The sequence below is a fragment of the Pogona vitticeps genome, chromosome 3, assembly GCF_051106095.1.
Source record: "Pogona vitticeps strain Pit_001003342236 chromosome 3, PviZW2.1, whole genome shotgun sequence".
Classification (NCBI taxonomy): domain Eukaryota; kingdom Metazoa; phylum Chordata; class Lepidosauria; order Squamata; family Agamidae; genus Pogona; species Pogona vitticeps.
The window spans coordinates 97,131,594-97,146,991 of NC_135785.1; the positions used below are offsets into that span (position 1 = coordinate 97,131,594).

Genomic DNA, 15,398 nt, shown 5'->3' on the forward strand with positions numbered 1-15,398 from the left:
CCCAGAATGGCAAATGAAGAAGAGGACGGGGGATCACAACTATTCACAGGATGACTAAACCATTAGTGTTTAGCTGCTAAGCAAGCATAGGCTACAGAAAAACTTCAGAAGGGATAAGCAATTATTAATAGTTTTGAACAAAACAAACCTCCAAGGCTTTGTCTGGAATACTGTCCCATCTCAATAACCACCTATTTAAAACACAATGTTCAAGATACTATTATCTCTAGCTATTTACACAGACAAAACATTGACTTTTCCCAACACCTAGAAATGGGACACTGAAGTTGACAGCTTATGCGTTTTCCTGACAGTCACATCATTTGTTACTTCACATTTTAAGGTTTAAGAGCTTCGTGCATTTCCAAAAAACTATTATTGAATAGATCAGCTGCAGGAATTTATCATCTAATGTTTGCCACATTTGTTCAGTTGTACTGCAACAGTTTATGATGGACAAATTGATCCAGTATGGCAATACTGGCAGATCATCAACTTTTTACTGAGCCTATAAGCTTGATAAGACACAGATGTTAGAACCAAATAATAATCAACATCTACCATGCTCAAGACCAAAAACCTTTTTGTTTCATACTGTTTTACGGCACCTATCTATGCCCTATTACCTATAGATAAAAAGTGAAAGAATGAAGAATGAGGTACTGATAAAAACTCAAACATGCTAAGACTGCAGCTCTGCTTAACTCACAATATCTGGAGCCATAAAAGCCATCTCTTGTAGCATTTATATTATCAATGACATGGAAAACTGAACATCCATGTCAAGGTACTGAACATGTGTTATCTTCCTTCTATTCAAGAAATCTGGTGGGGGAGGGACTCCTCTCACTCTTTTCAAGTTAACTGTTTCATGTACTAGAGCTGATAAAACATTTCCTGAATCTGGCCATGGCACTGGCCTCTTGTCATAATATACAGAAACCAAAATAGTTCCCCCCCCCCACCTAAATTCTGTAAGCTATTTTTCTGTGGCAATATGTACAGATCAGCACTGCCTAATTTGGCATCCTCCAAACTTATCAATCTTACATTGGATACCACATACAGTCAATGCAGGATAGCTGATGTTTAAAGTCATAGCAATCCAACATATCTACAGGGTGACTAGCGTGGGAGGACTGGCCTAAATAACGAAGTCTAACAACAAACCACATTGAAGAGACTTTATTTTTTATGACAGTATCTATAGGGGAAGAATCTCAAACTATCTCCCAAACTGGCACGACCACATAGAAATAGCCTTAAAAGTACAAAATATTTTTTTTAAATGTCCAGCAAGGACACTGGCTTAAGTGGTAACAGGCAGACAAATCCCTCCCTAGGTGATTCCACACTTAAAATTTGGTCAATTCAGATCAGAACAAACAAAAATTAAATTCTCACACATCCCTTGTGCTCACATCAAGACCATTAGCCAAACACTAAAAGAATGCCACCTTCATAAAGGTTTGACTTAGATTCAGAGAAAGCACTGAATACAGAGTTGAGCTGAGAAGGGCTAATAAGGATAGTATATTTGGAGATTGCTCACTCATGGAGTTGGCGTAAGTTGGCAGTGACTTGATAGCATATAACAGTACTGAATACCTGCAGGTCTTAGTACTAAATATGTTTCATCTTGTTGTATGTAAAAGGTACAATCTGATTCCTCGCTGTGCCTCCTTTACAGGTTCTAGACTTGATGATCCATAGGGTCTCATGCCCCTTTCCCCTTCTGCACATTGGGACAACATGCCAAATTTTTGTTTTGAGCCTTTGGAAGATTTCAACAACCTTCTTATATTCATACAAGAAGAGTCAGAAAAGGCAGCTCTGTGATCGCCAATGTATCAACCTCAATTTGGCATTTGCAAACCATCTTTGACAAGCAGCCAAATTCATTCTCTAACGGCTCCACCAATATGCAACTGTGAACAACTTCGCAGCCAAGATAACAAAGCCTGAAATATTATAACATGTTAGACTATTTCCCTCTATAGCTAACAGAACAGTAGTACCACATTCCTTAGTATTTTCTACTCACAAATTACCATGACACATCAAGTCAACTTTCATTTATGGAAACTGTGTTTTGGAGTTTTCTAGGTAGAAAAGTACTCAGAAGAAGTTTACCATTCCCTTCTTCTGGGGTCATCCTGGGACTGCACACTTCCCTTCCCACCTCCTCAACACAACTACCCAACCAATCACAGCATGTGTTTGCCTCCTCTGGTGGCTGCTCACTCAGTGGCAGCACTGCAAGCTTTCTTGGCCCACCACCTTGTCTGAGTGGGTAGCCATTGGACGATGGATGCAAAGGAGGAAAATGCATGCTACAGTCAGTGAGTGGGCAGTTGCATTGAGGAGGTAGGGAGAAAAATGTCCCTTGCCTGGGAAATGGGCAAATGCACAGAGGAGGTGGAAGTGGAGAGTGTGCAGTGCCCATAGATGATCTCTGCTGGTGCAGCACTATACTGAGTCAAACTGCAGTTCATACCCATCTCTCTGACATATCTAGAAGTGTCCCCAAACTGTGCATATGTTCTTCTGGAAATATGTGATCCCATCCATGGCTGACTACACCTGACCTATTCAGTGACAGAAACCACCCATCAGTGTTGTCTGGGCTGAGCTTCAGTTTACTAGATCTCATCCAATGCATTTTGAAGTTACACATTAGTTTAGCACACCTGCACCTGCTTGTGCTGAAGAGGTCATAAAGTTCTGCATCACCAGCATCCTGGTGGTGATACAAAATTCCACCACCAGAAACCAGCCACCTTTATCAGAGGTTTCATGCAGATTTTAAACAGGATGGATGATGGATTAAGAGATTCCATTAGATCTATTAATACTCTCGAAGCATCACTTTCAAATGTCATCAGTACTTCCAAGCCCACACTCTAGAAATAATCATCTACATACTAGCAAACGTGTCACAAAGAAGGGCCAATCTGAGCAGACACTCCAGAATGCTATCGTGACTGATGATACTTAAATACAACTAGTGGACTGAGAAATAGTGATACATTACAAACATATTTGCCTCATTTCTCTCCCACCATAGATTATCAAACATTCAGAGCTCTTTCCCCCATGTCTTCTAACACAAGACAACCAGGACTGTGTTAGTATTACTAGCACACAAACCTAAAACCTTTAGCCATCACATGACAAGAGAAGACTCCCTGGAAAAGACCCTGATATTGGGAAAGTGTGAAGGCAAGAGGAGAAGGGGACAACAGAGGACGAGATGGTTGGACACTGTCACTGAAGCTACCAACATGAATTTGACCCAACTCCGGGAGGCAGTGGAAGACAGGAGGGCCTTGTGTGCTCTGGTCCATGGGGTCATGAAAAGTTGGACACGACTTAATGACTACACAACAAACGTAGAAACAAAGGATTTTTAGTAATGTTGATTAGGGATGGGCCATTTGTGTCTTAATGTAAAGCTTAAGATAAAAAAAGGATGTACAGTATCTTCTATATTCCATATTATTTCGCCAATGCTGAAGAAAACTTCTTAAACACATGATATATAGTATTCTTGAAGGCTTTCATGGCTGGGATCCGATGGTTGTTGCAGGTTTTCCGGGCTGTTTGGCCATGTTCTCGAGGTTCTGTGTTAGTACACAGACAGAGTTCTAACTCCTGTCCTTTGAAGATGCTGGTCACAAAGACTAGCAAAACGTTAGGAAGAAAAACCTCCAGAACACAGCCAAACACCCTGGAAAACTTACAACAAACATGATTTATTGTTTATGAAAGAGGGATACATAAATGCTCCCCCATTCATGTTACCTTTTTTTCACCCTTGTCTCATGAAGGATGCTGTCAGCAGTCAAGAAAGAGAAGGGAGTAATGGGAATTTTGAACCAGGAAATCAATGAGGAGGGCTCTTTTTTGCTTGTCATTCCTCATGAGTATAATTACTGTGTGCTGAGTTCCTGGTGCCCTCCATCTTGAATTGCTTTTGCTGCCTGCCTAATCCTCCATTTTAGTCCCCCCCCCAAATGTTTTCCTGACAGAGTGGGGAATTAGTCCAGGGTAGATAAAAATATTTTTTTAAAAGCAATTGAATTTAAATGACAATTTTAATAATGATTACAAATTTTAAAAAATCAAATTTTTATTTAAGTCATCAAAAATCTAATTTTGGACTTTAAATCATGATTTAAATTTATTTGATTCAAATGAAATCCACCTCGTTTGTCCCACATTTTAAAAAAAGATTATTTTTGCTGCTCACAGCCAGCCTGCCTTTGCCAGCACGCCTCTTTGATGCTATTTTTTAAAAATTATTTCTTTGGGTATTTCTTCCCCCTCTTCTTCCTTTCCTGCAAGAAAAGAAGGTGCTAGGTGAAGGGAGGGGAAAGATAAATTTTCCAAAATTCTAGTACTTTTAGTTGGGATGTAATGGTTTTGATTCCCCTCCCCCCTTTTATTTGCTTGCTTTTCTAGGTTTTGTAGAAAGGGAGCTATTTTTGTTTCTTTTTGTTATCTTTTTCCTGGTGGGAGATTGCTTTCCCTGTTTCATTGATTTTGTAAAAACTGTTATTTTGTTAATCTATTGTGCATTTTTTCTGTTGCAGATGTATATTTTGTTGGGTTTTTTGGGGAGGAGGGATTGTTTTGTTTGCTTCTACAGGGATGTGTGGAGTAGAAAGTTGGACTTTGTGATTGTGCCAGTGAATGGTGTGGGTAATTATAGTGGTCCACTGGATTCAACTCGGGGTATTTTTCTCTTCTTGTTCTTGTTGCTATGCTTCTGTTGGTTGGTCTGGTGCCTGGATTCTCTATGTGCAAACCAGTGACTAGATGAATACTTGACAATCTACAATGTTTCAGTCATAACTTTTAAAACTTACAATTGCACAATTTGGAATATGAAATTTTAAAGCATAAAACCTTTGCAAGCAAAAGCAAAAAAATCATCTTTACTAAAGAGAGTTGCAAGATATACAGAGTGGTTTGATGGACTAAGACTTAACGGACCTGGATTCAAATCTCTGTTCAGCCATGGTAACTCACTGTAGTAATGGTAAAACCATTCCTTATATATCCCTTATACCTTTGGAAACCCTACCAGGGTTGCTTTAAATTGGATGTAATTTGACAGTATGCCACAAAGAAAGAGTTGATATCTGCTACATTTCATGCTAACTAAGCAAATGTTTTTGCCACCTGAGAAGAATAAAAATCGAAACAGAATATTTGAAAATAACTATATCAACAAATTCAATTTGTCAAATTGTAATAAAATGTGCCTTACTTCAACTATTTTTATAGCTTCTGCTATGAGTGTTTCAGCCAAACTACAAAAAACATCACCCCAAGAAGACAAGGATCAGTCCATAAACAATGAACCCAGTATGTTCCTCTCAAGAAGGCTTATGCAGTACTGAAATACACAATTAGTTTGAGTATTATATATATCTCTACAGTATGCACGTGGATGAGTTAAAGCTGGTTCTCCCTGAGGACATAAAAGACAGGGGGTAACCCCTTCCATGCATATGACCACTCTACTGCCCCCAAAGCCAACCCTCCTTCTCTGTTATCCCCAGTTCCTACCACCCGGCTCTACCTGTGGCTCTTCCTTCTCCTCTCTCCTTCTCCTGGTATCCTGACCTGTCATCCATGTCCTTAGGCTGCCCTACTGCTGAGGTTTCCCAGTAGTCCTCTGGGGAGATGGAGGGACAAGGCAGATGATCCACTGCAAACAACAGAGATGTCTGCCTTGCAGAATGGTACAGAGCACAAATGAATAGATTTCTTCATTACAAACTGATGAAAGCAGATATTGTAAGGGCTACTTAGAAGAATTACATAGCTTTTAGAGCTTCAGAAAGACCCAAGAACTGAGTAACCAGAGCTATGCATTCACATGCATTTCTCTGTAGCAACTCACTAGTATGCCCTATTTCCAAAAACTGTATTCAGTGTCCATTTGTTTAAGTCATGAAATGAGAAGGCTGATGGCCTTTGCGATGATCATCAGATAATTAGGATAGGAAATACAGTGGTGCCCCACATGATGACAATAATCCGTCCCAGGAAAATCGCTGTTTAGCGAAATCGTTGTCATGAGAAAACCCTTTAACCACTGGAATGCATTGAAACTCGGTTTAATGCGTTTCAATGGGGAAAATACCTCCTCGTCCAGCAAAGATCGCCCATAGGGAAGCCATTTTGCGAGCACTGATCAGCTGTAAAAATGGCTGCCCTGCGAAGCATGGGTCCTGAAAACACAGAGCAGCCATTTTGTGGAGCCGGAAAAATCATCGTCTGGCGAACAAATGGTTCATGAAGCACAGACCGAATCGACGTCCAGTGAAAATCCCCCATAGAAATGACTGTTTTGCGTATCACTATAGCGATCGCAAAAAGTCATCGTTATACGGATTCATCGCTTAGTGGGGTCATCGTTTAGCGAGGTACCATGTAGTATCTTAGAGAAAGCAGTTAAAGAACTAAGCCACATACAGGGATGTCTGCCTGCAGTGCTCCTGGTGGGCAACTAGTAGAAGAGGCAGAGTAACACCGAATTGGTTCCCAATGAATTCTGCCCTGCCCTCAGAGGAGGACTGTGCTTTTATTAACCTTACAAGCTCACAGATACTGGACAGTATAGAGATAGGTTACAGAGTTCAGATAGGACAATGGTTACATCATGCCATTATAATTGGTCTAAGGAAAGGCTCTATGCAAGCTCTCTAGCACCTATGAGAAAGAAGAAGAATGGTGGGCAGTCATGCCCTAGGAAGCAGCTGTGACATCATCCAGGAGGGCTTGCCCTCTACTGTAGATTAAGCCAAGAGTTTAGCAACCTTGGGAATGGCACCCCCACATCACTTGAAATTTCAAGTCCACAACACAAGAGACTGCTAATTTGTATAATAAGCATTCACATACCAGGCTTGGAATATGTTTCATGCTTCAGTGGCAGTTTTTCTTGGCAAAACCAGATGCATCTATTTTTACACTTAAAATGTTAAGACTCAATTTAAGGGATAATTTTGAAGGAATTCCTCCTCCCATGATGGAAATATGTGGGTTTTTAGAAATTGTTTATCCACATATTTTAATACTGCTTTTTTTTCAGTCCTGCATGTTTCAAAATGTATACTGTACAAACATGCTGGTATTTCATATTAAACAGAAATGTTTAGAATTATTTTTTAAATTTATTCTGTCAAGGGCTATTATAGAACATTCCTTGTTTAAATGTTCTATATTTATACACCTTAGAAAGCTGAATGTGCATGAGGGCCTTTTTCTGCTGCAAATACTTGTCTGCTGCCAAGGAACACTTATTTCAAACACCACACCATTTGAAATAAAGAAAACATAGATATGGCACAAATCCAGGCTGCCTGCAGGTCTCCAAGGCCACCCTCCCCTCACTACTGAAATGAAAAACATGAACATATATTTCTATTGAAGTTATTTAAAACTATTTTTGATGCCCATTCCTCCAAATTCTCCTTTACACTTTCAAGAAATAACTTCCAAAAGCAAACACTTTTAGCCCCTCTCACCCAGAAATGCCAATGGATGAGTCCCTAGAGAAAGGGAACAGTAATTTTTGGCTTATGTATCCATATCCTTTCTCCAAACCTGTCCTCAATCTGGAGCTGATTTCAGTGACTCAGGTAGCAACAATGACTAGACGCATAGTATTTTACCAGTTTCATCTAGTACACTAGCTGCCCCGTTTGTTGGGGTTTTTGCCGCCTCGTGCCAAATAGATTGCTATCTTTTCCCCATGGAAACATCTGGAGAGGCATAAGTACTTTGCTTCTAAATCTAATAATGCTTCTGGAAGGCTTTTAGGAGAGTAGCCTCAGGACATGGCTACCTTGTTGTCACACATTAAAAAAGGATCCAGTTTGCTACTACAAATTCGACAGCAGCAGCTAAGGACTGCCACTTGTAAGTTCAAGAAGGGTAAGTATATCTCATGGACCTATAGAAATGGATTTCTGGCTGAGAGCCAAAGGTTATTTTTTCTGCACTACTTGCATGTGAAAGTGGTACTAGACAGTGCTGCCCAGCTTCATCTCTCTTATTTTACTTGGCCCTCAATATTTATAGACTTGTGATTCCTTAAAATGATACACATGTTTTAGTTTTGAACCCTAGTTTTCTGTTGTGGTATGAAGGCAATCATTGCTTCTGAGGATCATGGAATCACAGATTTGTAGATCTGAGGATATGAAAGGTCATCAACTCCAATATCCTGTCAACGAAGGAAATTCATAATTACAGCATTTCTGACAGATAGCATGCTTTCTTGCAATTTAAATCCATTAGTCTGGATCCTGAGGGGCGGAGCTTGACTGCAGTGAAGCCAGCAGCTCCCAGCAAACAGCTCCCGGGAAAATTTGGAACCGCCCAGCCTGTCGTCCCTCTATAATATCTGGACAAGGAGGGGGAGGATATACCCAGGGGAGGTTTTTGATGATGGGTGTGGTTTGTTGGTAAAATAGTGGAATCAAAAAAATATTATTTATACAAACCATATGTATTGGAAAGATGGAAATGACCCCCAAAAATGTTAAATATCAACGGTTGGGAATGTTGCCAGACAAAGAATGGCTGATTACCATGCAAATGACAATAATAACAGGATTTCAGCAGGTAAATGAGCACCTTAACCAGGTAGAAGACCTGATGAAAGAGAAACTATCAGAGGTTAAACAACAACTGAATGAAACTGTAGTAACTCCAGAACAGTTTTTATTGAGAGCGATGCCAGGTAATATAGACGAGATTAAGAGTTACCATGTGAGTTACCCAGCTATAATAGTTAGAAAAGGTGATGTTAAAAATCAGACTACTGCCCTGGATTTAATTTTATCTCCCCAAAACTGGAAGAAAATAGAGGCACAGAAACGAGAGAAGGGTACTGAGAAAATATGGGAAGTGCCAGAAATGGATATCTTTCCAGACAGGCTGAATGAGTGTCTAAGGCAGAAGGAAAATGAAAGAGGGGGCGTATTTTATAATTGGTCTCGATTTCTTGATAGAGTTGGAATAACTTAGATTTAAATTAAAACATTAATATAAGCTGATATCTAGAGGGTAACCAAACAGTATACAGATATATATATAAAAGAATATAAAGTTGTTTTTGCATTGAAAAATGAATAGATCAGAGGCATGTATACCTAATATGAATAGAGTGGATGATTGTATATTCTGTGTTCTCCTATCCTCAAAACCCTTTTCCCATCCCTCACATTTCCTTTTACCTTTTGTATTCCCTACCCTATTCCTAGTAGTTTAAAAAATAAAAATTATTTTTTTAAAAAGTCTGGATCCTGTCCTTTGGAGTCCAGAACCACAGCAAACAAGAACGTTCTATTTTCCACATGACACCTGTTCAAAAACTGAACATGGCTAAACATACCCAAGTCCCTCACCTACATCTTACAGGATTCGATTTTCGAAGTAACCTTTTAGTTGTCCTCTTCTGGACACTTTCCAGTTTATTAATATCTTTACTGAACTGTGTTGTCCATATCTCAGAGTAATCCAGGTGAGGTCTTATCAGACCAGCCAGACTGTAGATATAGTCTCATGTTTTGCAGCTGAAATTCAGTTTGTTTTGGTTCAATAAAAACCACTCTGTTCCACCTAGAATGCTATAACTAAGGAAGTACCAGTGGACACTACTATGCTCCTACTTGTTAGCAATAATGGATGTGTTTCAACCTTGTAACCTGAGGATTTGCACAGAATTTTTGGACAGCTGAAGGACCCCAATTGCACACTAGACACTTGTCCATCTTGGCTCACAAAAATCCCTTCACCAGGAGAAAGACTGCATAAAAATGCAATATATAAATATGCAAAAGCCTCCAAATACATGTAGATGCACGGGTAATGAGAGTAAATACATTTTTTTTTCAGGAATGCAGGATTCCAATTTCCTTTTTAAAAAGGCAGCATTAAGATAATTGTTTAAAAAGCTTTTTCAAACCCTCCATGCTGAATAATTACGTGACTGTTGTTACAAAAGTAAATGACACATAGTAACAAAGCCCATAGACACTCTGCTACCTTAACACAGTCCTTGATTGCATATGCTGCCATGCTAGTTTGCATGGCAAGTAGTTCTCTGCCATTTTCAATACTCAGATCATTTATTTATTATTATTTTATTTATTTGGTTTTTACCCCGCCTATCTGGACTATTCGTCCACTCTAGGCGGCTGTTCCATTTTTTAAAAAACATATTCTTCACCCTCTGTTTTACTCTCTGAATTTATACTTGGCTTTGAACTCAAACATATTATAATTGGACTGTTAACTTACTTTTTAAAAAATGTAGTGGTCCTTTTTTTACAGGACTCCTCACTTTTAATTCACATATTACTTGAATAGTTCAGAGGTTTTGGAGCCAGGGTGGATAAAAATAAATGATTTAAAAAAAATCAAATTGATTTAAATCATGATTTAAATTAAAAATCGATTGTTTAATTTAAATTGTCAAAAATTGATTTTTCTGATTTAAATATTTCAAAAAATCTGTTTATTTAAATCTAAATCACCTGCTTGACACCACAAGATTTGTCTGTCTGGCAAGTAGGATCTTCCCTAAATTGGGCCTAACTTTCTAGATTTCATAAACTGTAATGAACAGATCAACAGCATGGAAAGAGATGGATATTACTGTAAATGCTTGCAAATCACATCTGCATTCTAGGAGAAGCAAACAACCCTCATCTGTAAACTTTATGTAAGGAAGAGGACTTGGAAGAGGATAACAGAGGTAGATTTCTATAAGAAGCAGGAGCCAACAATTTAATTCACAAATCCCAGTCTTCATATGAAGAGGAAATACTAGTGGTTGGTGAAATCCAACAGCAGCAACACTTATTTGCAACTCAGTTCTGGGTTTAGCAGGGGGCAAAATCACAATTTCATACACAAGCATGACCCCAACATGTTTATCTTTGTGTGTAGGCTAAATGTAGTCAAAGTGGGCAGAGATGAAAACAGTTAAATGTCTTAAATTTGTATGCTGCTCTAAATATTTATACTAGCCTTGCTTTGCAGAGGCTATAGGCTGACCTTGCAAATCATGCAGAGACCTAGCACAACAAAGACACTTGGCTGGTTGCTGGGCAACAGAAGCTGAGTGGGAAAGGTCACAGAAAAGAAAGGAAACTACTTGCATTCTGCTATTTTTCTACACCAACTGCCCCAAGAAATTACCATCCTCTTACAGCAACATGTAAAAAAACACATTTTTAACCTGACTTCTTATTATTTCCCTAATCTTCCCTGGCCAATTTCCATTTCCGATCTTTTATCTAGAATATTTAGCAAATATAATTTAAAAGAACTGAACTACACTTCTGCATAAGTAGTATTTAATATTATCAGCCTTGTCCTTCCATTGTGTGAATATTTATGTAACTGTACCAGTGGTATAAGTAATCAATAAAAGACATCTGTTCACTTGGGTATATGATTCCCTTCCTTCATTAACTGTTCTTTTTTACAAGTGTGGATATATACTGTAGTGAGCTGGTACAGCTTTCAGGAGTATCATAATTATGTTATAACAGTCGTTGGGACATACCAGAACACCAATACTAATATTAAAAAGCAGGTTTCCTAGAATGGCAGCACTAAATTCAATTGTTAGTCTTAACCAGAGCTGCTCTGCTGAATGGGACTTGTTATGTCAACATGTAAATTCCACTGATTTAGTGGGCTTATGTGAAGAATCTGGCAATAGGAGAGTTAATCAATTCTCATTATTAAAGTGTGTGCTTGAGTTACAGAGAAAGGAGGAGAGAAAACTGCCTGTTAATCGAGATTGTTCACATCTGATTGGTATGTTATCTGTGTGATTCAAGGTCAAATCCATCTCTACCCATGGTACCATAATTGCAAGAACCTGTTTCAGCTGGACCCAGTGGAAGGTAGAAAAGTGGAGAAATAAATGTTACTTTTGAGAAAGTTACTCCATTTCAGAAAATTCTGCTGGGAATTTGATTGGTGGATAGCACTGAAAGATCCAAAAGGGGATAATGGGTATAAAAGTGGCTCAGACAATGGAGCACTTAAGCTGCTGCCAAGCTTTTGCTTATGTTGGTAAGCTTCACTATGTCTACTCTCTTAGGGGAATGTTATCCTTGACAATTTTCTGTACTCTCCATATGCTCTGGAGCTGTGCTGCAGCTTTAATGCACTGTACGTATTAGTATAAAATAGCTAGCTTTATTATTTTATGTGGGAATTATTCTGAAATTGCCCAGTCTCTGAATAGCTTTTGAATAGCTTTTGAAACCTAGTGACTTATTATGGACTTGCTTCACATCTTTATTGTTTTGGAAACCCTGAATGTACTTTTGAAGCTTTATATCTTTTTGCAACATCTTTAACAACATTGATTTTTCCAGCTGTGTTGTGAGGAGTGAGGAGTTGGTGGTACTAAATGACAGTGCCTTGCACTCTGAGTTTTTAATGTTTTGTGGGTGTTCTGACATTCCTACTAGGGTGTATAAAAGTCAGTGTTTTTTTAAAAAAATAAAATCAATTTAAATAATTTGAATTTCATAAAAATCAATTTTTAAAATCCAGTTTTAAAAAATTTAAATCACTGTTTAAATTGTCAGTTAAATCAATTTGATATAAATCAAATCCACTCTCATTCCTACCTTACAAGTTTGGTTTATAGATCTAATCAAGCAGCTTTCTGAATTTTTGTCACTAAAGAAGCAAGATAGGCTCATAAGTGTTGGAAGAGAGTCAGACACGACGCTTTCCCCAATTAGCAGCACATTTACCTTCCTAGAAAGCATCTACAACAGGAAAGGCTAGAATAATGTGGCTGAGTGATCAGTGGATCCTCTCTGTCACAACCAGTTTCTTGGCAGCTTACTTCAATTAGGAATAACAACTGAATTTAGCATGGAGTTGAAAGCCATGGAGACAGACAACTTTAGCACCCCAAATTGGATGTCTACCTTTAGCAGAAGCTTGTAAGAGGTATAAAACAATGTGTTTGTTTCTTGGACAGCTTTACAATTTCCACTGCATAGTCATCACTATAGAATTTTAAGTATCTGAAACATGCCTATTGGTTGACTACTTGTTTTTAAAGAATAGGTCTTGAGTATTTAATTGCTTGCTCACATGTCAAAAACTCTCAAAACTCAATCCTTATACATTAGCAGTTTTCTTCACTCCAGGTATACCTGGCTATGGTCAAATCATATTCAAGTTCAAATTGCTTTTTCCCTTTTAAACTAAAATTTATTTATTATTTGTTTACTTAGTTGATTTATATACCACCCATCTGGCAGCCAAGGCCACTCAAAATATTGAAAAAGGAAAAAACAATTTTGATATCACTCTCAACTGTAAATGGTGCACACAAGTATACTCTCTTCAATGTGAAGGTATTTGCAATACACAAAGAAATAGGGGATTAACTGTACTGTAACTTATCAATGAACCATGTAAGTGACAGCTTTGTTTGGCATTTATATTTTGTTATTTTTTAAATACCATAATTCAAAGGAGCATGAATCACTCCTTACAAAAGCAAAGACTGTAGTCTTTCTCCATTGCATGTACATACTGTAATATATTGCACAGGAACATACTGCACAGTAGTAGTCATGCTATTGTTTAATATGCCACAAGACTATCATTACAAAATACAACTACATTTACAACATCAGACTTAAGACCACTGTAGTCAAAAGTCTTCCAGTTCTATACTTGTTACTACTGAAGTGGGTGAAGGCTGCTACAGCAAATATATAAAGACCCCCCAAAAAAGCACTGTTCAACTGTCTTAATTTTAAATTTAAAGGATAATAAATTAAACAGGTGCCTTGTTTTCCCTTAAGTGTGGAGGGGATGTATCTCGTTTACTATGACCTACTTAGAAGATCCAAATGACAAACTGCTCAGTTTTTAAAAGGCCCACAATTACCATCCTAAGAAATTCTTCATAAAACTGCAGATGTATATCAATATTATGATCCTTAAAATTTTACAAACCAAGAATACAAAAGTAGCTTTTATATTATAAATGCAAATTTAATTACAGAATGTCACATGATGAGTTAATCTGAATTGCAGCTCACCAGTATCCAGCCCCTGGACCTTTTTAATTATTTTACATTTCTATCTTCTACAGATCTTCACAACCTTGTGAAGTAGGCCAGGATGTGAAAGGAGAGTGCAAGTTCATTCTATGAATTCCATAGCTCAACAGGGGCCTGGGCTACGATTTTTCAAGTTCCAAATACTCTCAACCATCATTATTAATAATTTAAAGCCCTATCAGTGAAGCAGCAAGACAATCATGGAGCATATAGAGAGTATCTTCCTGTCATCACGGAAAGACCATGGTAGCTGTTGTAGAGCCATACTTCACAACTAAGAGGAAACCAGAACCTCTCACCTCAGATTCAAAATCAGAACCGGGACCCCTCATATGAGAAGAACCCCTCAGAGAACAAGTCCAGCACATCTCCTCACTTTGTAACATTCTACATATGCCCAAGTAAGTATACCTTCTTACTTGGGACCCTTTCACACGTTAGGCAATTTCGTATGCCTTCACCAAGGAGCCAGCTGCCAAAGTGGCAGGAAGCTCCCGATGTTTCCCACCGACCCATTTCATTTTCTCAAGGGCACCCTCCAAACCCATTTTTAGGGACACCCCTACACACGTATCAAGAGAGACACACACAACCGTGACACTGACCACCAGGCTTTCTTTTTCCTACGTCCCAAAAAGAGCTTTCTGAGGGAAAACCCAAAGGGAAAGAGGAAAGGTGGGGCACGAAAGCGCCCGACGCTTCTTCCAAGGGCAGGTCCACACAGGTAAAGGCATCAGGAAGCCCCAACGGGCCCGCCTCCGTCAGTCTGCTCCCCGCGCCGTTGCACAACTCCCCTCACACAGCCCCCCCCTCCACACAAACCGCTCCGAGGGAGGGTGAAGCGGTGGAGACCCCCGCCCCCCCCCGCCTCGAAAAGAGGCAAGGGAAGAGACGGTTAAAGCGGACAGAGACAGCAGCCGAGTTTAAACCCCCCACACCCATCTACTTACACAACGACTCGGGAGATTATAGACGACACCATGGTGTTGATTCGGGGGGGGTCGTCTTTCGCGCTGCTCTTTTAACGACGGTGTTGCCCCGCTCCCCACCCACCCCTCCTTCTACTCCCCGTTCCCGTCCCCCACCCCCCCGGACGACTCGGGCTAGGCCAGGCTCCTCTGAGGCTGCCCTGCCCTCTATCTAAGCTTGTGACTCTTCCCTAAGCCCGACTCCGAATGGCTCCAGCCGCTTCGCGGAAAACTGTGTAGCTCCGCCCCCTCTCACCTCAAACCTCACAATGGGCGGAGGCCACGC

At 39.3% G+C, this 15,398-nt stretch overlaps 1 protein-coding gene across 1 annotated transcript in view; it reads right to left on the minus strand.

Annotated features, from left to right (window-relative positions):
• Positions 1–15,350, minus strand: part of REEP3 (receptor accessory protein 3) — a 69,081-nt gene extending 53,731 nt beyond the window's left edge. The window contains exon 1 of the mRNA XM_072995174.2: positions 15,095–15,350. Within this exon, the coding sequence (XP_072851275.1) occupies positions 15,095–15,126 (32 nt within the window). The 5' untranslated portion in view covers positions 15,127–15,350. The remainder of the gene's footprint in view (positions 1–15,094) is intronic.
• Between the last annotated feature and the right edge of the window lie 48 nt (positions 15,351–15,398).